The following is a 26,235-nucleotide window of genomic DNA, read 5'->3' as shown; positions in this document are numbered from 1 at the left end:
AAAAACTTTGCTAGAATTAGAAGTCTTGCCAAGAAGGTACAGCGGCGTAAATATTTTGAATATATGGACTCAATTGGTGATTTTACTGTTAGTAACCCTAAAGTCTTTTGGTCTGTAATTAAATCTAGAACAAAATCTCCGGGCATACCGGCAACAGTTCAAGATGAAAATACTGAAGCGAGTGATGATCAAAGACCAGACCTCTTCAATAACTACTTCTGCAAAACATTTACTTCCCTTCCCTCTACGACCCATCTCCCCCCTCTCCACCCCATCTGTTCGGACACCTTATCCATTCTCTCTACCACCCCGGGCGAAGTTCTGGCTCTCTTACTATCGTTATCTCCACATAGATCACTTGGACCTGATAAAATTAGTCCTCTCTTTCTCAACAAAACTGCTTCAGTTATTGTGGTTCCTCTATCTATCTTATTCAATAGATGCTTCAAGGAAGGGTATTATCCCACCAGTTGGAAACTAGCTCACGTGACCCCAATATATAAATCAGGACTTAAAGATCATGTATCCTCCTATAGGCCAATATCTCTTCTTTCTGTAATATCAATTATCTGTGAAAAAATAATCAAAGACAGGCTACTTAAATTCACCTCACCTTACATCCATAGTTCTCAGCACGGCTTTCTACCGAAAAGCTCAAGTCTCTCAAACTTAAGTACTCTTCTTTCCTGTGCAGTCAAATGTATGAATAACAATACTCAATTAGATGTTATCTACTTTGATCTCTCGAAGGCCTTTGATTCTGTCAGTCACATTCATCTTCTTCATAAACTCTCCAATAGATTTAATGTACATGGCAAATTTCTCTCTCTAATCACAAGCTACTTGAAGGACCGTAAACAGAGAGTTGTTATTTCAGGGGCGACTTCTAACCCCCAACCCGTGATCTCAGGGGTGCCTCAGGGGAGTGTACTTGGGCCTCTGCTGTTTGTCCTGTATATGGATGATCTCTACACGCACTTATCAGCTCAACCTAGTGGCCTTCTCCTTTTTGCTGACGATTGTAAGTTATACAGAGAAATATCGTGTCTCCATGACACAATTGCTCTACAGGAAGACATAAATTACCTTACAGGCTGGTGTGAAATGTGGCACTTGAAACTCAACAGTAAGAAATGTGACAGTATTACTATTACTTTGAAAAAGTCTCCTGTTCCCTCCACATACCACATCAACGATTCCCCTATCACACATTCTGCTAGTCATAACGATCTTGGTGTCATCTTTGATTCAAAACTCACCTTCTCTGACCACATCTCCTCAATACTAAAGAATTCAATGCGCATGTTGGGACTTCTTTATCGATTCACCGAACTACGCACTGTTTCTTCATTAGCAACTTTTTATAAGACTTTAATAGCGCCCAAGATCGAATACTGCTCTCCCATATGGGCCATGGCAGCACCTACACATCTCTCCAGACTTGATTCTGTTCTCAATTTCTTCATCGCTATAGTCCGTTTTCGTGTTCCTGCACTTCGAATATTATCTAAGAAGGAGCTCTTGCGACATCTTAATATTCAGACTCCTGAAGTACGCAGAATTATCTCTGACCTGAAATATCTACAGAAAATAGTTAATGGAAGCTTAAGATCGGAAATATTACTTCAGGAACTATCCTTACGTGTCCCTTCCCGCATCACCCGGAATACCCACCTATTCCATCTTTCCCGTCCTAGGTTGGCTGTTATACAGAGGTCTCTTTTTTATAGAATACCAAACTGTTATAATCAAGTAACAACTGATGTGGACATTTTTTCGAGCTACCCAGTGTTTGAAAGAGCAATTAAACGAGCTTTGACGGAATAGTTTTACTTTTACACTCTTTTTTTTTTCTATGTTGTTGTTATTGTTGTCTTGTTTTTTTTTCTTTCTTTTGTTAGCATGTCCCTGTGTAAAATGGCAAAGTTATGCTGTATCTGGGAATTTGTTTAATAAATAAAAATAAATAAATAAATAATGAAAAACCTTCTTCTTGTTAACCTCAACCATAGATTGATGGTTGACATGGAAATTTTAAAACTTTTCTCTCGCTTGGGAGAGCTGTTTTATACTTTGATAAGGTCTCTGCTTCATAACTGCATCTAGATATTTTATCCTTGGTCTTCCTCTTCCTGGTTTTCTTTCTGCCTAGGTATTATGGAACTTGTTTCAAGGTACGAGATAGTTGTGAGTTCCTCACAGTTACAGCTTCCAATGTGTTTCAAATTATGACGAGAGAAGTGAATATAATGATAGTATTAACGTTTCTTTCAGGTGCAAGGTCTTAAAGCACTCAAGCAAACTTATTTACATCCAGTTTTGTATATAACCGGATTTTTCTTTGAAAGATTAACAAGCAAAATAAAATTTGGAAGAAAGTTCATCAGGGAAATGTCATTTTGAAATTATATATTGAAAGCACCATTTTTTTTTATTAATCTGATAGGAGTGACAAAATGAGATGGCCTAATCAAGATGTACGGACTTGGGATTTGAACCAAAGATCTCATAATTGCAAATAGTAGCGCAAACTATTTACATCACAATCTTTTAAGCTTGTATTTTCTTCTTCTTAATTAAGAAAGATGGAAGTATTTGATAGATCTACTAGTAACACATGTGTGAACTATATAAATTAATAACAGAACATTTGACCAACGAACTAAACTTTGAATTAAAATGGAACATTTCTTTCAAAAGCAATAGTCAGTGGCGTATTTACGATTTTGTTTCGGGAGGGGCTTTGCTAACTTTCGGGGCGGCCTTGCCTGGAAATGTGAAAATTCTGCAAGATATTTCATTTACTTTACTATACTAAGTAAGATTTCGGGGGGGGGGCTTAAGCCCGGAAGCCACCTCCCAAAATACGCCACTGGCAATAGTAATATATATCGAACTTATTCAATATTTATATATTTCAGAAACAGTTCCAACAAAATCAACGGAAACTCGACAATTGATCAATGTAACTTCTCGTTGTCCGTGTAACTTGTCCCACCTCGCAATACTTCACTCAGCACTATTAGGTTTTAAGGGTTTATGTATCAGTGTAGTATTTCTGCCCTGGGATTTTTTCTAAAGAACAGTTCAGTGAACTGGTGGCAAACCACACATTTCATACTATGCAGCCATAGCTTAATTCATTTTGAGGTGGATTAATGGAAAACATGCAATGTTATTTATAATTTTATTCAATAAAGTACAATTGTATTTGAAACCGTGCAACCAGGGGCGTAAATAAGGGCCCGGCAGACCCCGCATTGCGGGTGTGCTCGAAGCCATCACGGGGCCCCAAATCGTGATGTAGGACGTAGAGAAGGGGCCTCATTCCACGTTGTCTGCGGGGTGGCCACCAAGCCCTTAGTTACGTCACGGCGTGCAACTCAAATGGCATGCAACGAGGCATCACATCTCTTCTTTCTTGTATTAGTTAAGAATTTCAGCAGTTGTTTTTCTTGTTTTTGTTAATGATCATCAGATTAAGAAGAAAAATACGTACAGTTGGAAACGATCCTATTTTGAACATTTGTTGAAATAACCCTATTTCAAATTTGGTCACTTCCCAACCACTGCGCGCTTGGAGGTATCCGAACCACATGAGCTTCAACTGGGAATCGAACTCAGGTGTCCCGCATCGAAGACGCGTACGCTAACCATATAGCCACAATAGAACTTACTATTCAGTAACATATGAATTAAGTTGTAAAACTGAATTTTTATAATAAAAATCAGTTCTTTCTACTAATATAATTTTCGTCATATAGAGCCTTATGCAGAGCCATATTGACGAGTGATTAGTGCAATAGTAAAGCGTTCGGCTAACACATGTTGCCTGCAGTAGTCAGGCATTTAGTATGACGCTAATTATACGTAAAAATGACTGCATAAAGCCCATAAAGTCTGAGCTGGGTGCCCGATATTATTGAAAAAGAGAATTCCCCTTTCAAAGGAAAATGCTATAGTTTAGTCCCGAGTTCGATTGTTGGATTCATTCATTTTTTTTATCCTACTTCTTAACTTCAGTGTTTGATAACAATATAAACTACAAAGGGACAAACGGAAATTTAAGTCAAATCCGAATGTATTTAAATTGCAATTGAATAGACATAATGTGCTCTATATCAATTTACTTCATTATTATTCGTGACAGATTCATGTTAAGTCTTTAGTACATTAATATAATTAGATAATGAATACAGCATTAAAATAATTAAGATAGGTGGGGGCTGGTCATTAAAATTAGTGTGGAAAAATAATTTGAAAGTAAAGCACAATTCAGACGCGCGTTTGGCATAATCTCGAATCTCTAGTATGGCAACTCTGTTGTTTACGAACAATGAAAGGTGCACATGGCGTAGATTAAAGTATTCGAGTCGGGCTCTGGAAACTCGAGTGTTGTGAAGTTGTGTAGTGTATAAAGAAAATAATTGGAAACCTGCGAAGACAACGTAGTAATTTTATTAATATATGAGAAAGAAATCCGATGACGTGTTGAAAATACGTATTAAACTCATATAAAAGTGTAAGTATTGTGTGTGTGTGTGTGTGTGTGTGTAAAGCGCAAAAGGATTGGAATAGATTAAGAATACGAGGACATTTATATAATAGCGAAAATCATATTTCTTTGTGGGTATAGGATCGTAATGTCTTGTGCACTTTTTGTTGGTACATGCCAGGGAGTATGTTTAGTACAAGGGGCCAGAAGCACGTAAAAAACACAAAATTTACAGGAGAAATGAATGATGCGAGTACATAAACGTAACATAACGTAACCAAATCTAACCTAACCTAAGCTTACCTGAACTAACGCAAACTTAACTAATATTATAGAAATAACCGAAATTCTATCATTTTTTGGAAAATTATGCGGGACCCCTACATTAATTTAACATAATCTAACCTAACCTAAACTAAAACTAAACTAACCTAACCTACTTTAAACTAACCGAATGTGAACAGAAATTAACAAAATTGTTACGGTTTTTAGAGAAAAGAGTTGGACCCCATCTGCTAAACATAGGCCCATGCCAGTATGTCGTTTGAAACAGAGTTGAAGCGCGCCATAAAAAATTGTTTAACAATCACTATTTCATTCGTTTAGGTAAAGTTTAGATACATCACTCGAAATAACTGTTGAAAGTGAAGTTAAAGGGGGGCTACTAGAATTAATTGTCAAAAAATTTGAATATTTATACAACGTCGAGACGAAATTATAATTATAGTACAGAAAAACATAAATAAAACAGAATTAGAGTAGGTCGAAGATCATATGCCAGTGCGGTGGTGCGTCCAAAAGGACCAGGACCGTCACCAATGGTAAGTATACACGTGTGAGGGTAGTGGAAACGTGAGTTTTCGCGTGGGGGGAGCGCGGTGACTCAGTGGTAGGGCGTTCACCTATGGTGCTTGGGGTCCCGGGTTCGATCCCAGCCCCCGCCAAGTGAACTTTGTGGTGGACAAACACCGTGCTCATGGGTTTTCTCGGGGTACTCCCGTTTCCTCCCACTTTCTTCATTCCACCATTTCACTCATCCCTCATCATCACCGTCTCCTTTAGCCTAACCGGCATAACCGTGGGACGTAAAACTCAGAGATTTCATTTTTTCATTTTCAGATGTGAGTTCTCGCAGTGATATTATTTCCTGTAGCACTTGTAGTGGTTTAACAATACTAACGCAACACTTGTAAATATAAAATGCATCTTTGTTCACTGTGCAGAAATACTCCGCCGGAAGAAAATAGTAAATAATACAGTCATCTTTCATATTTTAACCGTCATATAGCACTTGTAATGATTTTGCACTAGTGTTGAACGGGGTGAAAGGACAGACCTTATTATAATTTAAGAAGAAAAACAATTGTTTAATAATTCGGTACGTTTCGAGCTCATCTATGGAGGTTTTTTTTTTTTTTTTTTTTCTCAAGTTACCAAGGCAAACTAAGCTTTTAAGTGAGTCTAATTATTGAATAGCAGAAAATCGAAATTAATACATAAATTCAGAAACTTAGTCAACAATTTAGTTACTGAGACCTTTTTATTGTAACATAGGAACCTTGCTTAAACCGTGATGCTGGTAGAATTTCCAAGGAACTTGTTCAGACCATTAAAAAGTATGTCACAAAATCTGTAAAATGAGGTTGTTAACAGTTGAATAGGGAAATAATACGTATTCCAAATTGAGTTGAACATGGAATTGTATTAAAAAAAAAGTTATAATATTTGGACTAGGTAATCTGTGTAAATATAGTATTCAATGTGTTATTTATTATGAGATTGTGTTGATAGGTTAAAAAAGAGCTCCATGGATGAGCTCGAAACGTACTGATTTCCACTGAGTGGTGTAAAATCACACCAATGTTCATAGATTGGAACTCACAAACAACCGTCGATTTGTTACTAGTTCAAAAATTTGAATACATGGAAAGCATCAGGTTACCAGCCACCAGGACAGATGTTGTTCTTGAAACACTAAAAAATATCGTAGCAACTTGCTTCTGAATGCTGGCAATCATTTGTGCTTGTTCACTGTGATCTAGCGATAGTAAAACTGGCTCTTTAAATACAAACCGATGAGAGTCCTCGTTTCGATGACATCTTCATGTGCTTTGATTGGCTCATATTGAATTAGCGTTCTTTGGTGCGCTCGACTATTTCCTTGACGAATAGTACATATTTTGATTGAAAGTGGAGTTCTGATCTGGCTCACTCCAAGGGTTCATGAAGGGAAAGCATTACACATGATGCAAACGCCTTCACATATTACTATCATTAGCTATGCAATGAAGTCACTTCAGCAAGTTCTTACAAACAAGTGATGAAGGCATGCTTTTGAATTTAGAAGAGATAAAAGAGCAAGTAATAATTTGTAACGAAAATTTGACAGAGGATACCTTAAAAACAATTTTGAGTGATCACGATGTAACGCAACTGTATGACGAATACAAAACTTTCGCAGACAAGACAAGAAAAGGTTTGCATGGTAAAACTGCACAATTATTTCAAAAGTGCATAGATTTCGTGGAAATTTACAAATGTTTCTGTAGATCATACATACCCTGCAATGTACGGTTATATGAACAAAACTGAGAAGACCAAACTAATGCATGAAATAGAGAAATATCAAAAATCAAACGACGAAAATCCCCATCAAGTGCATACTGTCATGTATGATGCAATGTTTGTCATTCATTGTTTGAAATTTCCTAACACTTACGGTGAACTTGCACATAAACTATGAGAAACAATTTGTCATAGATGCACAAATGAGGTTCATGTAATTTGTGATGTTTACAAGACGCCAAGCATCATGGATCCTGAGGATGACCATCAATATGGAACACCGTTTTGTGGTGACACAATAGTGATAGGACCAGAACAGAAAACTGCAAAGAAGTCACATGAGTCCGTAAGAAGCAGTTCATTTAAGACATCTCTTCTTGCCTTCATTTGTAATGAATGGAAGAAGGATAAATACTTGTGCATCTTTGGTGAAAAGGTATTGTATGCACTGAAAGCACATGCTACAGTAGAGTAAGTAAAATAATGTTATAAATTGCAAACAGCTTCTTGAACTGAAATGTAACCATGAAGAAGCAAATAAACGCATAATTTGGCACATTCAATACCTAATGCAGAACCCAAACAACAATATTATTGTTCAAGCTAATGACACGGATATATTTGAGTTGAGTTGATTTTGAGTTTAACGTCCCGTTCAGCAGCGAGGCTATATGAGACGTGGACCTACTGATTAACGTGGAATCCGAACCACATGAGCTCCCGCCGGGAATCGAACCCGGGCCTCCCACGCCAAAGGCGCGTACGCTAACCGCTTAGCCACGGAGGAGCTCGCGGATATATTTATTTTGCTGGTCTATCATCAAGGACACTTCCAGAATTGCAAAGTATGGATGGATATAGGATTAGCCTCCAATAATACTAGACGGTTAATTGACGTTACTAATATTGCGGAAGAACTAGGTGATGATTTAGCTCTAACATTACCCGGATTTCACGCATTTACTGGACCAGACTTTGCAGCAACATTTGCTAGACAAGGAAAAGTTAAGCCGTTCAAGACGATGTTGAACGGTGTAATATACAAGAATTTTTTCACAAGTTTGATAGAATCAGTACATCTCGAAAATAGCTTGTTTACTAACGCCCAGCAATATGTGTGTTCCCTATACTGACTGACTCTTTACACATCAGTCACACAAGCAAGGTACACCTTTTAAAAACCAAATGTGCTCCTAAATCGGCATAACAACCTTTGAAGAATATACAAAGTATTGATCGCACTCTTCTTCCTCCATCTAGAGCTGCTATTCGTGAAAAGTTAAAAAGAAGTAATGCTGTTGCATTAATATGGAAAAAAGCCAATCAACAGAATCCTCACAAAGATATTGACCCTTTACAACAAGGATGGTATTTGCATAATGCGAAGTACAAGATTCAATGGTTTGAAGGACCTGTGTGCCCAGAAAAGCTAGAATTAAAAATGATGAATATTCAGAAAATGAAGAGGATGAATACAGTGATGACAGTGATGAAAGCGATAACTGAAATAAAGAGAAGACTTCTATTCTTCTTCATATTCAACGATTTCAATTATTATCGAGAGCATTTATTAATGTTAACAGTCCATAGTATAAGTATTTAAATACATACAATTATTATGCTGTTAAGTGATGTGTTATTATTATTATAAGTAGTAGTAAATTATTTATCAACTATAAATCCACAGATTTAAAAGATGTTGGTGTATCTCGAATACTTCATTTCTACGAATTATTATAATTCAGTATTTACAATTATTTCTGAAATGGAACCAAATACAGTGGTTTGCGTTGTATGTTATTGAAGGTCGAGAACTGCACTATGACCAACGTAAAACTAAATATCTCAGTCAATTTTTAAGATACAATAATGATATTGGTACCGTTGGTTGGAAAGGTCAGATTCTGCTCCATCTCGTTTATTTCAGGCTGTTTTCTCCTATGTCTAGCGGTTTCATAGATATTTGCCATGAAAGGAATACAGTGAAGCAAGAGAAACTAAATTCTAAACAAATTATGCGCCATATTTAAAAAATGCGCCAATATATGTAAACAGCAATGACTTGTAATACTTAGCACATCCATTACTATTAGTTTAGCACAAGAACGAAATTTCTAGTTTCATTGATTGGAAAGTTACCCTCATTTAAAGATTGTGCTGTGAATTCTGACGGCGACCATATTGATGACGTCATATTTCGTGCCCCCACCACTGATTTTTAGTAAGACTTCCATATTTTGATTGTGTATGTGGAAGGCTTTCAGAAGAACACTGTGGCGCCTTTGGGTTTACTAAGGTAAATAAATCGGTCCTAGCTCTTGGACTAGTAGCCATTGAAAGCCAGATTTCCATGTTCTATCTATTCAGGTTAGGGCAGAGGAAAGTTGGTAGGCCTGCGCGGGGCAGGTACGAAATGAAGATGAATATACGCATAGAAGACAAGTGAACGAAACAATCACTAACTTGTGCTAAGTGGACATACAAGCCTCAGTTGCTTCTTAAGGAACGACATTACTGTAGTGTCTCATTATAGTTTATTACAGATTTAGTTGCTGTTTATTATTTTTTCATGTTATTTATTAGTTAGATTTTGTTACTAATTATGTTCTGAGACTAATTCCGTAACTACCTTACGGAATTTCATGGGTTTAGTATGTTGACGGTTTTGACGGTTGCATATTTATGTGATGCTCTGAAACACTGAATAACATATTCGATGTCTGCACGATAGGTTACATTTGAATTGTAGGCGTTGTGAACTTGTGATCGCACCACATAATTATATATATAATATAAAGTATAATATCCATTGATATGAAAATTTCACGATATACTTTCAGTTTTTCTGGAGATAAATACTTTGTTTTCAATTTTTGTTTTAATGAGATTAGATTTATTAATCATTCTCTGGACCATGTTACATGTACATTTGTACAAAATGGTATAGAACTCGTACATAATTTCGATACAATATTTAAAACAAATACAATGCTCTTGTGTTCAACAACTTGTGAAAATATGGTATATAGGCTAAACCAATTCTACAATCTATATAATATATATATATATATATATATATATATATATATATATATATATATATATATGGACTTAATTACTATTTTAATTACTGTATATTTGTATTTACCATCTTAACTATATATAAAACTACATGAACTGCCATAAATCTAATATATACAATTGGAATTTAATTACTTTTGGAAGTTTAAAAATTTTCTGCTAAGATATTCATTTACAGTACAAAATGTGTTTTCTAATAGTAGTTTGCGCACTGAGTTCACAAAGAAACTCTTTCCGGTAATAGTATACATGAGAACCCCCTGTCTTCCGTGCGCGAGGATACTTCATATTATATATTTATACGTTACCAAATTAAATCACTGCGTTGTCTTCATTATATGTGCTTAACATTCTATTTTTACTTTCTAGAATAAATTTTGTTGATTTCGATTCGAAAAATGTTAAATATTTTTAAATTTATATCATGATGCAGACCAAAATCCTTGTTGCATATAATGTAATGCGCTATAGCATATAAAGTACAAGGGCAAATAGGTACGCTCTTTTTTATTTTCGTATCAGTGGATAAGTAAATGAAAGTGGGTTTGTTACCCCCTTTCTAAGTTCGTAGATACTCAATGAATAATCCCTAAAAGTATGAGCGTCCAGCTTCTTCTGGAACTCAGACGGTTTTACGTATACTATATCCCTCTTTCCATAACTATTTTATATGTACCCAGGTAGTTTATTATACAACTTTACACCCATATAGATATGTGATTTTCCGTAAGCAGATGTTCTGTGTGATACACAGTGGATAAGTTATCTTTTCCACGTGTAAGGTAGTTGTGAGTATCACTATGTCTTTTAATATTATCTATATGGTCCCAGGTAATTTTCAGAAATTCAAATATGTATAAAGAAGGAACTGTCATCATATTCAATGATTCAAATAGTTTCTTACAGCTGGTGCGTTTCGGTGATTAGTAATGATTCTTAAAGACACATTTTTGTTGTTTAAATATATTCTGAAGCTTCGGCGAAGACCCCCAGAACGCAATTTCGTATTTAATATGAGAAAAGAATATGGCATAGTACACGGACAAAATTGATTGCAGATTAAGTATTGGGACCTGAGTTCGTATTATGTACATAGCTTGGGCTTATTCTTTGCTTAGTTTATCTACGTGTTCTTGCCATGAAAAATTATCCAGAAACATACCTAAAAATTTTACTGTTCGAAGTGAAATGGAAATTAACATGACGCAGAATTAAGGTAATTGTGTTTCGAGAAGCTTCTACTTTCCTTAGTTAACATCATGCCACCTAACAGCAATATGCTTTTACAGGTTGTCTATCGGTCACGAAAGTCCGAAAAAGTCACGTAATCAGAAAAGGGTCGTGAAAGTCAAGAAAAAGTTTCAAAATTTAGGGCTCAAGTTTAGAGTTACCCCTCCAGTATATATATATATATATATATATATATATATATATATATATATATATATATATATATAAACTTAAAACATTGAACATTGTTAGGTTAGGATAGGTCAGTTTAGGTTAGGTTCGGTTAATTTAGGTTAGGTTACCCGGCAAGACTTTAGTTAGACTAGAACAGTGACTGAAACCGGTTCTCTTAAAAGCTTCAATTATCACTTAAATTCAGTAATTCGCGGTTCTCATAAAAATTTAGTAGATTCTCTTCATTATTCTTATATAGTTCTGTAAAACTCAATGCGGAAATATCATATTCAACGCACCGATTCGCCATCCTGTACGATTACCATGCTGCTGAATCAGCGAAATAGTACCCACTTCTACCTATCTTTTCCCGTATTAAATATAACTTTACTACCAAACTTGCACACCTAAACATCACATAAGAACCCCGAACCATTTCTCCTGTAAATTTTCCTAATTTTTTATAAAAAACGGAGGAGCAACTTTAAACTTAACCCAAATTTAGCTTTGGAGTCGCGATTTTTTTGTCTGTACAAATATAAGTACAAACTGGAAAATTTTGTTCTATCAAACGTCAAAATTATCCACCAAAAATATCTATGGTCACCTTTAAACGCTGCCAAATCGCATGCATGCAAATTCGGCCTAATTTGCTCTTCAGAATGTTAGGAAATTTTATGGTTTGGGAAAGGAAAGGTCACGAAATTTCATTTTGGAATTTTTGTAGATACTCTGCTTTATAATGAAGTATTACATATTTCGAGTTCCAAATTCCTTGTATTCCTTTTAGTCGAAAAACTTGTTGATCATGGGATCTAGCACTGTTTGTACCAACTTCATACTTATCGTAATGAACTATGATTTTTAAGTACTCTAAGTTAAAGAAACTAACCAAATTACATTCCTGTAGCAACAATACATACAAAATGGTTGATTATTTTTAAGTAATTGTAACGCATAATTATGACGTACATAGTAAACTATCCATCAGTTTCTTTGCGACGGCATTCTGGATTCACCGGCAAAGAAAAGTGATAAGAGTTATTTGAGTTACATATACATAAAATATTCTACCAAGATATAGTAGTGCTATAATTCAATATACTGTAATAATGGTAAATGACAGTATTAACATTAAGAAATGTTTGAAGAGAATACAAGTAATGATAATAAATACACGAATATTAATTAAATATACTTATTGCATAATGCAAGTTAGTTGCTTTTCTTTACGGTATTTGCCAAAATATATATTATGCACATTATATAAAGGCGTATGTAAGTTAACTCGTTATATGTAGCAAATGCACACTTTCTAACTTGTTCGATTTGGACTAAAGCTAACCTAAACAGCAGTTATATAAAAGGTAATGATACTACTTTTTAAGTGTATCTTTTAAATTCTAAATACACACCAAAGCTAATGTTCTGGACTACTGTTGAATCTATAATTCTTCTAAGCTCAGCTTCTTTCTACTACTACTACTTAGCAAGGGTCTAGAACGCAGATCCACGACCCAGAGGCCAAGTTAGCTGTATTATGACAAAGTAAACTATTTAAAACTTTTAACTAACCAAAATACCACTTACATTCAAGGAATTCTTCCAATAATATGCATTATAAAATAACAGTGGGGGCAGAGCCCCCCACACCCCGTAAGCCTATATTGTTTTAGAATATATGTTATTAGAAAAAAACTTTCAATTGCAAGTGTAATTTTGATTAATTAACAATTTCAAATAATTTTTGTCATAATTTACCCAACTTACCCTAAAAATCAAAACTAACCAGGAACATTAATAACATCAGACAATGGTAAACAATATACCCATTGCGAACAAATGAATTTCAAAGAACATACACTTGTACGCCAGAAGAAACATTTTATAAACCCATAAAACCCAAACACATATGAAAAAAAGCTAAAATGTACACAGAACACACGAGGTGTAAAGCAATATATTGCCATACTTTGACATATTCACACAATACAATCGGATACTATGTCTACCACCAAAGAACAAGACTCCGAATACGAAAACGAAGCTGAATGGAATTTCGAATAAAATAAAAAGCAAACTAAAATAAAATTTATGCACATAAAATCAAAGAAATTACAAAAATCTTCATTCATCTAAAATTATAATTAATTAAAACATTATTATTGCTTTATGTAAAAAAAAAAAAAAAAAAGACCTACATATGACTAATGTGATTAAGTAAAGAAACATGGTAATGTCTATTCAAAAATTGAAGTTCAGTGTTCTTAGTTTTGGTAATAATATATTTGAACGATAAATAAAAAGTCCAAAAACTGGAAGAAAAGAACACAGAATAGAATAAGGAACGAAAAGGAACCAAAACAAGGTAGTAAAGTACAGGGTGTCCGAGAAGTCCTTCCCTGATTACAGCAAAAACTGGAAGAAAAGAACACAGAATAGAATAAGGAACGAAAAGGAACCAAAACAAGGTAGTAAAGTACAGGGTGTCCGAGAAGTCCTTCCCTGATTACAGAAATTGATAACTCAGGCTAGAAATATGAAACTTGTGTTGAATTGTTTACAAACTATAAAAGTTTTGGTCACATCAGTACATTTCCACATGAGCACCCTTGGTAGCACGTAGCACATGTAGGTGATATTCAATTTCCATCCACACATTAGCCAACATCACTGGAGGGATCGATGCAATGACTGTGGTTATTCGTTGCTGCAGGGTTTCAAGATCTGGTACACGTGTTCGGTAGACCTCATCCTTGACATAACCCCATAAAAAGAAGTCTAATGGGGTTATGTCAGGAGAGCATTTCGACGTGATAGCATTTCGACCGCAAAGTCATATCGACGTGTACCGTCGTCGGGCAACAAGGCCTGAACGAGTTGCACTTTGTAAGCACGAAACAATAAACGTTTGTGTAAAATGTCATGGATAGAGCTTTTTGGCATCTGTAATTCACGTGAGGCCCTGCGCACCGATTTCTTAGGACTTCTCAGAAAAGACTGCCGCACAGCCTCCACCGTGTCTGCTGAGGTTCTTGGTCGAACAGACCTCGGAAGGTCAGCAACCGACCATGTGTTCTTGAACTTCTCATACCAGGCTTTAATGCTCTTGACATCAGGTGGAGTCCTCCCAAATGTTGTCTGGAACTGTCTCTGCACCGTGGTTGGTGATCGTGTCTCATGGTACCACAGGACACACTGTGCCTTCTCCTGGTTGGTTGGCATGGCTTCTTGGGCTTCTTACTTACGTACTACAAACCTAAAAAAAAAAAAAAAAAAAAAAAAAAAAAAAAAAAAAAAAAAAAAAAAAAAAAGAGAGACTTGGTAAAACAGAACAAACCTAACACAGACAAAAACTTTTATATTTTGTAAACAATTCAACGCCAGTTTCATATTTCTATCTTATTTCTAGCCTGAGTTATCAATTTCTGTAATCAGGGAAGGACTTCTCGGACACCCTGTATATTTCATTAATTTTATAAAGGGGAACCTTGTTCTAGAACCTTCCCCTACTGGTTCAAACATCTATAGGATTTTTTCTTTTCCACATCAAAAATTAGATACTTAGCCTCTTTAAAACAATTTAATATTACTGGAATATACCTTGAATCTTGCCTCGTTTTAAACACTTATCTACTTCATGGAATACTTGGAATATCATATTAACGAAGTAGGCCTATACGTTCTGACACACCTAGCATGAAGACTTACCTGTTGTATTTCACCGCTTGCCATGTTTTTGGCGTACTTATTTGTAATTTGAATCGTTGAATTTTAATGTTATATAAATGCGTTCTTTGAAATTAGTGCTGAATCTCATTTTCTTCTTCGTTATATTAATTATATGGATATTCGAGAGCATCTCAGAAAGGCTTACCAAATGACATATCTTTTGTATATTTGTTCACAAAGTCAGACACTGTGTCAATATCTTCCCCGTGCGATGTGAGCCTTGTACTTCTCGTGTATACCTTCTTATGTATCACCAAATCGGACTGCGTTATTGGATTTTCTACGTTTTCCATGTGTGAAGGGTGACTCGTTTTGAAGTTCCCCCGCCAAGTGAACTTTGTGGTGGACAAACACCGTGTGCGTGGGTTTTCTCGAGGTTCTCCCGTTTCCTCTCACTTTCTTCATTCAACCATTTCATTCATTACTCATCATCACCGCCTCCTTTAGCCTAACCGGCATAACCGTGGGACGTAAAACCCAAAGATTATTTTCGTTTTGAAGTTCACCTCGGCCGACGAATGGATGGCTGCGCCGAGAATTTTATTACTGTTGCGTTCAATTTTTCCACCGACTCTATCTTCCTTGGAAATAAATTCGCCACAGTAACATTTTAGATGTCGAAATCAGTAGACCTTCCGGTAGACTCCAGAGATAGCGGAGGGATAACGGCCGATTTCGTCCAACCCGAGCCAAGATTTGTATTGTTAACATCGATTGTTTTTATCCATGATAACGGTCTTCAAACGTTGAAGTTGTCGGACCAGAAGACAAAATTTGTATGGTTTCAAGTATTCTGTTATAAAATGATGGAATAAATTTTGGGAAGTTATTTAGTAAAAGCTATTGCAAATAACAATAAATATTATGAAACGTCAACAACCACAAAGAAATACTTCATATTTGGATTTGATTTTGATAGCAAGTTGTATAGCAGAGAATATACACCAATGAAGGTGAAAGAAATATTTGTTGAAAGATAGTACTAGTTTCGCATGAAAAGTGTTGTTAAAGTGTTACTCTATGAACAAGTAAAATGTCAGGCGAAAGGTGCTATTGTCTTTATTTGACCAACGTGGAAATATTGTATATATTATCTTTGTATTATAAAATATAGTTGAATCACAGGAGCTCGGGAAGTTTCTCGGATTACATTTAAGTTGAAAGAGAAATGGTTAAAGGCAATATAGACACTGAAACCATGACGAAAACACTGATGTTTATAAATGTTGTGGGAAGACTGTTGTAATCACACAACAGGGTAGAAAGAAAAATACTGTTGTGCCAGACACATATATTCCATGGAATATCTGCAATCAGGGTTCCATACAAGTTGCATAGGAATTGCTGATAAACTTCATGAATCCCTAAGTAATAAAGAAGTCAGTCACTTATGTGACTCATGTACAAGGGCATTAAGTATTAACTCCGAAAAGGGACACGCAGGTGACAAATCGCTACAAAATGACGATGGAAAAGAAGAAAATAGAGCAACAAGAATGAAGCAGCTGGAAGTTCAGAAGAAGAAGAATCTCTGCTGAAAGAAGACGACGTAAAAGGAAGGGTATTAAACTTAAGAGCTGACAACCCCCTCAAAAATAAGAATAGAAAAAACTGGAGATATGCGACCAAAGTTAAAGGTATATGTATATTGATGGAGTCAATAAACGTATCAGACCAAAAGAAACTACAACCAAACACTTCCAAGAACATGACCAATCAGGAATTGTTTAGTATGATGCAACAACTAACGTTGTTCCCCATGGATATAAACTCGAATATCACTCAGGAAGTAATATGAAAACTTTAAAAAAAGACACGACAGGAAACATGACAGTTGCGGATATCAAGAAAGAGGAAGGAAGAGAAAAATGACGTGTTAATTGTAAAACTGGGAAATTTGTTGACAAGCATCTTAAAACGACAGTATAGTGAGAGGACAGAGACACTTCTAATTTAAATTGTAATGAGGGAGTTGAAAAGTGAAAGTCCCATAAAGGGTGGTAACCAAAGGAATTCCGTGAAAGACTAAGTAAATAACCCGTCAAAAGAAGTAAAGAAAATTGTAAGAGAAAAGGAAGAAATGGAACAAGTCCTGAAGTTAGACGAAAAGATATGTAAACGGTGTTATTGTAGAGTTTGCCACCAGAAAAGAAGATATAAATGTTCTCGGCAGTGTGAACGAACAAAGAAATCTAATCGAGAAAGAAGAAGACAGAAAAGTTACCTTTCGGTAAATAAATGGAGCAGCAGAAACAAGGCTGATAGGTTGAAAAGAACAGGAAACTTATGACATTTGGGATCACGAACTCTAACCTTGAGACATCGAGAGGAAAATGTAAAATAATAATAAACTGGGATAGAAGCTAATTGATTTTCGAGTAGAGGACTCAGAAGAAATGGACGAGAAAATCATTACGAAATAAGAGACTCGAAAGGATGAACACAAGAAATGAAGCTCAGAGAAGAAAAGTTAGAAAGAAAACGAAGTGGAAAATCAACGATGTATTCTATGAAGAAAAAGAAAGAAAGTGACAAGACGAAACCCTAACTGGAAAGACGTATGTTGGAAGGAAACAAAAGAGCAAACCGATCAATTTACAAACAAGAAATTTCATGGAAAAAGAAAAAAAAAGTGTGTGTGTGTGGGGGGGGGGGGGGGGAGTTTACTCGGAAGATTATCCGAAACTAAGAATTCTTGCCATTTTTTTCGTTCAGTATTCGTATTTGGTATAAGTGGAAGATTAGCACAGAAATTTGAATCGCCCAAATATTTAAATTATTTTGTCGGACCGTATTATCATCAAAGTATTGCGAAACAATGTTGTATTGAATACTTTAACAACAAACAGAATGTACGGAATCTAAACTATTGTAGATGTTCACCTGCGGAAAGAAACACAGTTACTGAAAAAGTATGAACAACTGACATCAATCCACTGAGAATGGAGAAATTACTGATAATGACAATATGTAACTATAAGAAATGAAATTTTTATGGGAGGCGGTAAAAATAATAATGCCCATTACGGTGGATTACACTGTATCTGCTTTTATACTCATGGGTAACTTGCATATTCTCCGCCTAAGTAAAATCCTTCGTGCTTTTTAAGTTGACAGATTAATGTGTAAACTTTCAAAATTAACCCTGTATTTTCAATCTGTATCAAAATAAATATGTAATAATCGAAGATGATGATAAGAAATATGGGGCTACACCTCAAGTATTTATGGAAGGTATATATTAATTCGCAAACAAATAATATAGGCTTATGTAAACAGCGTACTTATCCAAGCGAGTTATAATAATAAACATACACAGGAAGTAATTTCTCTTTAGTTGCGTGATAGTGACTGCAAATAGCTCACTACCTGAATTATTCACTGTTGTTCTCGCATTTCATAGGAGTTACAGGACAAATCTCCCAGTATGGGTGTTTATATGTTTGTAAAGTCGCTAATAGAATGAATCTTTACGGCATGCAAATAGAGAATATGCAGACCTTGCAGATTGACGAGCTATCGACCACAAGAAAATATGAATGCACAGTACGTGTTTTCTTGGCAGATCACACAAATGTAGAATGTGTATGTGTATAATTGTATCAAAATTACTTTTGAGCTATTATAGTTTATAGCAAATACGATTCAATGTATCATTATTATTGATTTGAATATGTAAAGTGTTAGCATAAACAGCTTACATTAATCAGAGAAGTGAACCGGAACATCGAAAAGAAATAACTTCATCTGTTTATGTACTATCTATCCATGAGCAGAAATCTATTTTAATCTAATCTAACTTATTCTAATTTACCCTACTCTGCTTGTGTAAATATTTGGATACCACATACGAACTAGACCATAATAGAAGCAAATTAATAAAGATGAAAGAAACACATAAATCAAATAAACAAAGTCAGTTATTTCCGTTACTTACACAGTACTAACCTTTATGTATTCCTATAGAAATGATAAATTTATTCAAATTTTCATCAATATTTCCGGCGTAATGCACGAGTATCCTTCACCAAGATGTGTGTAAACTACATTGTGAAGATGTTAGGTTTTCCACATTCTGGGGTGTGGCACTTCAGAGACAATAACCAATATGTGAGTCGATGTATTTTAGTATTTCACCAAATGACGAAAGTAAGTAACCGACCGTTATGTATCCGTTACAGTTGTATATAATTTTCGTTATTTTTGTACATAATTTGTAATTTTGGTGCCTTCATTCTTAATCTGTGCGTAATTTTTGTCTTAACATTACTTGTTTGTATTATAGTTAATTACTTATTGAATTTGTGATTGTTTAGAGTTTAGGAAATTTTAAATGTGGTAACTTGTTACTAATCTGAACATAAAATAATAAGTTGGAAATATTGACTTTACTCATAGTGACATTTCTTTTTCTTATATACACAAACTTGTTTGTTTAATAGCATTGAACCCTGTTTTTTCCCTTAGAATATGCATTTCCATAAAAGTGGAATCATAAAATCCCATGAGATATCTGATTGTAAGCACATATTTTGAATCGCCTTCCCTCTTAGGATACGCCTTCAATCAGAGTGACATGTTAAAAACCTAGTTTAATTTAGGTACCATGTTCCAAAAGTAATTTCAAGTGGGTTAGCCGTTTTCTCGACACCGAAAACTGGAGGTTCGACACGCTTCTCGATTATTTTCAACATCTAGTTTTTCACCCATTCTCGCCCATAGGGCTAACTTGGAGTGTTACTATTCATCTCAGCGACCCCAAAAACTATAGATTTTACACTAATATCGATCTTTTTTTTTTTTTTGTTTGTTGCTGTTGTTGTTATTTTTATTTTATTTTTATTTTTTAATTTTTTTGACTACTTTTACACGTTTTCCCTCACCTTTTAGGGCTGCTAAAAGTGTCTTACCTCATAGATTTTTTTTCTTTTCTTCCAGATAGAAGTTTGGTTGAAATTACTCTGTGCGTTCCGGACTTATGGTGGAATATACACAGAAAGATACACACGTACATGTTTTCTTATATACATTTCCTCTTGTCCTCCCCCCTTTAAAACGGTAATTTTCAAAAACGCTGGTACAGGAGCCCTCTTATTTTAAATGAACATTATACTCGTATATACCAAATATCTTCCTCCTAAGTTGACAAGATCGTGAGATAATTCAATTTTTCCCATGAATTTTGAGCTCCAATCCTACCATAGGATTCGCATTTTAATCAACGTAACATGATAAGAACCAAAATTAGGCCAGGGCCCACTCGTTTGAAAAAAAAAAAAAAAGAAAGAAAAAAAAGAAAAAAAGAAAAAAAAGGAAAAAGAAGTGCATTGGTCTAGGAAGTGTTTGCGGACAAAGATCGTTACGTTCATTTTTATATGATTAAAGTGACACATTTCTAATTATAGTCATGGTGTTGAAAGGTAAAGATACTAAGAAATTACGATTATATCATTCACTAATAAAATAATCTAAGCGTAAACGCTTTCATGTTTACTTATGAACATTATAGGATACACGTTAAACAATTGAATAGAAGTGTACTAACCTCAGTACTTGTTTGAAAGTACTTTAAATCATTTCGGCACTTACTGCTATCTTCTTCGGTAACACATCGCGTAATGCTGAGTTTCGAACGGATACTGAGGTTAGTACATTTCTAAACAATTATTTTGATGTCTTGTTTACTTTCATTTTCATGTTTTTAGACATTGAATGAATATGGCGTGCAGTCTGCCTGAAAGTAACGCAGAAGCGAAGATGGAGATAAAGGACAAGAAACCTGTGTGTTTAATAGTTCTTGGTATGGCTGGTTCCGGGAAAACTACTTTTGTTCAGATGTTAACAGCACAATTGTATACCAAGAAAATGACACCCTATGTCATAAATTTGGATCCTGCTTGTCATGAAGTACCATATCCGGCTAATGTAGGTAAGCAGATAATTGAAAGAACTGAAATTTTTTACTGATGATACAAAAAATAGCATTTCGTCTTTCTTTATAAGTGTGTTCTTTTTATTACTTCAGTGTCGTTGATACTAGATTAAAAATACTAACTTGTGGAGAGATTGTATTTTGTAAGGAAATGTTACTGAAGTAATTCAAAACAAATGCGAAATAGGCCAAACAAAACTATTTCGAGTTAATATATAAAAACCTGATACGTAAGTATTGAACTTCTGCTATAATTTCGACAAGTAATGTCATTGTTTTAAAACCCGGAGCATTTGAAGGAAGGGTAGTATCAAATCACCCACCATTTTCAGGCTTTAAACTTTTTATGTGGATCATCCTTGTATTTGGTCTATTATGAATTAATAATGAATCATTCATTTCTTTTTACAAGGGAGTCACGCCCCTTATTATCACTTTCAATTACAGTATTTTGGAAATTTATTAGGGTGTTTTTCAGGGTTGGCAGGTTTAACCCAAGGTGATTTAAACCATGGTTTTATTTAAAAAAAGCTTTAAATTGTGTGAATTCATGTAACGCTTCTACATATAGTCCTCTGAATTAGTTCTGTCTCCTTTTCCGCTTTTAATCAAGGCGTACCATGTTCAATTCTTGGTCGAACCACAACCTTTTTTTTCAAGTATAAACCAAATAGCGGTTTGGATGTCACTTTAAGCGAATCCTCTTGATAATCTTGGTATTATATAAGGATGTGAAGCCTAAACATACGAAACGAAACCAATTAGTATATTTCTGCTTGACTGAATGCCCGTTGTTTTATAAAGAAGCCAAGGTTGCATAAATATATTGATAGAAATTGGCTAAATTTGTCGACTGCCTACGTAGCTTCCAAAATTAGCTTGGATTGGACTTTCAGTTATAATTTTATTGAATGATATCTACATATTAAATTTGTAATTTAATACCTCAGTTTTAGCGTACTGATTATGATAGTTAACCTTAAAATTTTACATGCAAAGCAATAACGGGAAACGGTTTACATTTGAAGCAATAACAGAATTTTCCCGGTGGCTAAGGTGGGAGTTTCCCGATTTATATATAATTCTGTATAATGGTTTCATAACTCACGTTTATCTATTCATAATAACATGCAACTTACGTTAAATGAAAGTTTTTTTTTTCTTTTCTTTTAATACGTACATGTTATGTTCCAAGTCAAAGATATTAAATATGAGAGCCTTTTGTAATTCGGCAGACATCAGCCTGATAGTATAATTTTTTTCACACACTTTCCAACATTTCAGAGTTAATAGATACAACTACTTCTTGAATGCGTACTCGGAAGTTCAGTTAAATTGTTATGTGGGGTGGCTGATACACTTGGTTTTCAACGTAACTATATACGGTATATCAATCACTTACTCTCTCTCTCACACACACACATACACTCTTTCTCTCGCTCTCAAGGTAATATCTGGCGACGGGAGAGAGGGAACAAAGAAACAAAACCTGATCCTTGTGATTAATATGAACTATACATTGACGTGGTAACCTTCTGCTGAGTTCCTTCCTGACATTCGGTTTCAATGTGGGTTCCTTCGTCTGCTGGAAAATAAAATTTTTCATGTCCTCTCTCCAGGTGCGAGAAAGCCACGTCTGCAGCATGTGAAGGTAGGAAAGTCTTTCACAGTGTCTTCGTTGAAAAACATAAGGCCATACACTTTTTTTTACGGATAACTGCACAAAGCATGTTTACCTCGGAGAAGTCATGGATATGTTCTTCATAACCATGGAAATTTTCCAAAGCCCAGATCCTTACTCTTCCCCGAGAGGTAGAAAGTAACCTCATCAGTAAACACAACTGACTCAATGAAACCATCTCTTTCCATAAAGTTTTTCTTCGCAACGCAGAACTCAAGTCTCTTATCCTTGTCTGTAGATTTTTAAGCGCTTGCAGTGATTTCCATCGGTATGAGTGAAATTTCAAACGTTTTCGTAGAATCTTCTACACTGTTGTTTGATTCAAGTTCAATTCTTTGTTTGCCTGAACCATTGATTTTTGTGGACTTCTGGTGAGTCACACGCACAGTCAACTGTTTCCTTATCAACTCTTTGCCAATTCATCCACTTTTGAATTGTCTGTACCACTTCCGAATTGAGTGCCTGCTTTATGTATCTAACCTGGACTTTGTTCTGAAACATCATTGAACACTAACTATAGCTGTTTCACATGCAATTCGAGCGCACAAATTGCTCTTCTATCTGTGTTTCGTGGCACCTTGATTTACTATCGCCCTAACGGTGGAATGCTTAACTAAACATCAGCTTTGCGAGCCTCTAAAACTTCAGAGTTTTCCTTTCATTCAACGTAAGTTGCATATCATTGTGAATTATTAAACTTTGAAATCGGGAAAATCATCGTCAATATAGTATTTCTTAATGACCGAGATCATTTTGTGCAGTTCTATCTAGAGATGTTAATTTATGGTATATGGCTGTTAGATCAGAATTATAATATATGGTGTTCGGTTATGTATATGAACTATCGAAATCAATACTGCTGTAGTTTAACGACCTTATTTTCAAATTTTTTCTGCTTGATCATTGCATATTGTTCTTTGAGCGAATTGTATCAATTCTTTGAGCAAAGTGTATCGTTGTAATTAATTTTTGATTATTATTGAAAAATATGAAACTCTACAAACTGCAACTCTCTTATTTTCTTTATTTACAGACATTCGTGATACAGTAAAATACAAAGAAGTGATGAAACAATATGGTCTTGGTCCAAACGGAGGAATCGTGACATCGTTGAATCTGTTTTCTACAAGGTTTGACCAAGTAATTGAGTTAATGTCGAAAAGAACTTCAGAGTGCGAATACTTTATATTCGATACCCCAGGACAGATTGAAGTGTTTACGTGGTCTGCTTCAGGGAATATTATTACCGAGACATTAGCGTCCCAGTTTCCAACGATTGTTGTGTATGTGATGGACACTGTGAGAAGTGTGAATCCTGTCACGTTTATGTCCAACATGCTCTACGCGTGTTCAATTCTTTATAAGACGAAATTGCCATTTATTGTTGTTATGAATAAGGTAATTCAGTTTCAAGTTACATAGTCGGTAAACGGAAATGGATATGTATAAATACTTCTCATAAAAAGTTTGGAATATTGTTACATCAGTCAAATTATACGGTGTCACCTCCATGAAATCACGGGAAGGCCCAGCAGACAGGCAGATATAATATGTTCAGGGCTATAGATGTTGCTGCTTGCGATGTTGTTATTGACTTAATAGCTAACGATGTGTCTCTAGAGCAGTGCAAGTGTTAAATTACGAACGACCGTTCACAGTGTCTTTCGCATTTTGATCGAAGTGGAATAATAGAATTGCTGAAAGGTACAGGCGGAGGTCGCGCACCTTGTTGGGATTACGCAAGGGCCTGTCTCTGAAACGCTAAAAATTCTGAGATCTATAGTGTACAGGGTTTTCATAAAGTATGGACGGATTTAATTCGTTTATAATTTACATAAAAATGCTCATATTGAAATCAAATAAAGTGCAAACGGTAGCGGAAGGATTAAATTTTTACCTGTAATCTGCACCAGCTCAGTTCATTCACCGCCACACCTCCAACTGGGCGCCATTTACGTCCACACGTTCGCGTGAATTTACGTCCACACACACACACACCCTGCTCACTGTTGCAAGCGATGTTGGCGGCCTCCCACTTCAAGGACGGTCCAGGACGCTTCCTGTCTCCAAGAACTTAGCATGCCACTTTCGGATTGCACTCAGTCGGTGCCGGCTTATTGAACTCTTTGATGAACTTTCGACACACCAGAATTGGTGATTTTAGCTCTGCGTACCACACAACACATTGCGCTTTCTCTTTCACCGACGCCATCTTTGATACGGTAAAAAAAAATAGTTTTCTCAGAGGAGTTTTTCATTTATTTATTTCTTTAAAAGACACACACACCAATACAGCTTACAACTTACTTTTAACAGTCAACATTGAAACAACAATGAAAACAACAATGGATGGAATTTGGTAAGAAACTGACCCTTGCCCTCCCTCTCCCTCTCTCAACGTGTTCAGAGTTGCCGCTTATGTAACAGTGTTGCCAACTAAAAATTTAATCCTTCCGCTACCGTTTGCACTTTATTTGATTTCATTATGAGCATTTTTATGAAAATTATAAGCAAATTAAATCCGTCCAGACTTTATGAAAACCCTGTATGTTACGACGAAGAAATAGTCTCCACTACGATGACCAATATATCCACTGAATGGTACGTAGATGACTCACGACTACCGCCCGCGATTTACGAATGAATTGATGCAAGGTTGGTGATGAAAATTACTAGCTGTTTAATGAGGACGTCAGCAGAGAGGCTATGTCTCCGTCACGATAAGGTCAATGATCAAAACATTCTGTGCACTGACACAAAATAAAACAAAAAAGCGATGTTCAGGTATAAATATGTCAATAATAAGACACTAAAATGAAACTTGACGGAACGGTTAAAAAGGTTAAAAAAAATAAATAACAAAATACACCTAGAAGTAAGTAAAAAAAATAGCAATAATATTAACACATAATAGGAAAAATAATAAAAAAAATATAAAAAGAAAAACCTCAGAGTATGTTAACTATTCTAGTCTCACAATTAAAAGTGAGAACACTGTCATTAGATACCGTGTTACCTTTAACACTTGATTAAGCTTTTAGGTATCCCCAAACATTCTCTGAGGTCTGAATATTCTGGACATTCTACAAGAATATGCCGAATACTTAGTAGAACGATTTATTCTTCACAACACGGATGGTTAGCGCCACGCACTAAATACGAATGAGTGAGATGAGAATGTCCGATTAAGATTTAGAGGTCACCTCATCTTGGCAACTAGTACGCGACGATGTCTGCCAATTGCCCGAAATAAGTTTTACTAAATGAAGTTTATTTTCGTTGGCTGTCAGTGAAAGCGCATCTGCTGGACGAAATAGCTTTGGAGATCCGAGCATGCGAAAGAGT

General features: G+C 35.3%; 1 protein-coding gene across 1 annotated transcript in view; it reads left to right on the top strand.

Moving 5' to 3' along the window:
• The first annotated feature begins 4,322 nt into the window (after window positions 1-4,322).
• The window catches only part of LOC145693100 (GPN-loop GTPase 1), a 66,989-nt gene continuing 45,076 nt past the window's right edge, over window positions 4,323-26,235 (top strand). The window contains exons 1-3 of the mRNA XM_081768797.1: window positions 4,323-4,522; window positions 20,983-21,206; window positions 23,924-24,288. Of these exons, the coding sequence (XP_081624923.1) occupies window positions 20,990-21,206; window positions 23,924-24,288 (582 nt within the window). The 5' untranslated portion in view covers window positions 4,323-4,522; window positions 20,983-20,989. The remainder of the gene's footprint in view (window positions 4,523-20,982; window positions 21,207-23,923; window positions 24,289-26,235) is intronic.

This window comes from Thermobia domestica, chromosome 8 (genome assembly GCF_964235325.1).
Source record: "Thermobia domestica chromosome 8, izTheDome1.hap1.1, whole genome shotgun sequence".
NCBI classification, from domain to species: domain Eukaryota; kingdom Metazoa; phylum Arthropoda; class Insecta; order Zygentoma; family Lepismatidae; genus Thermobia; species Thermobia domestica.
Note: the sequence above shows the minus strand (reverse complement) of the source record. Positions and strands in the feature narration are given on the sequence as shown.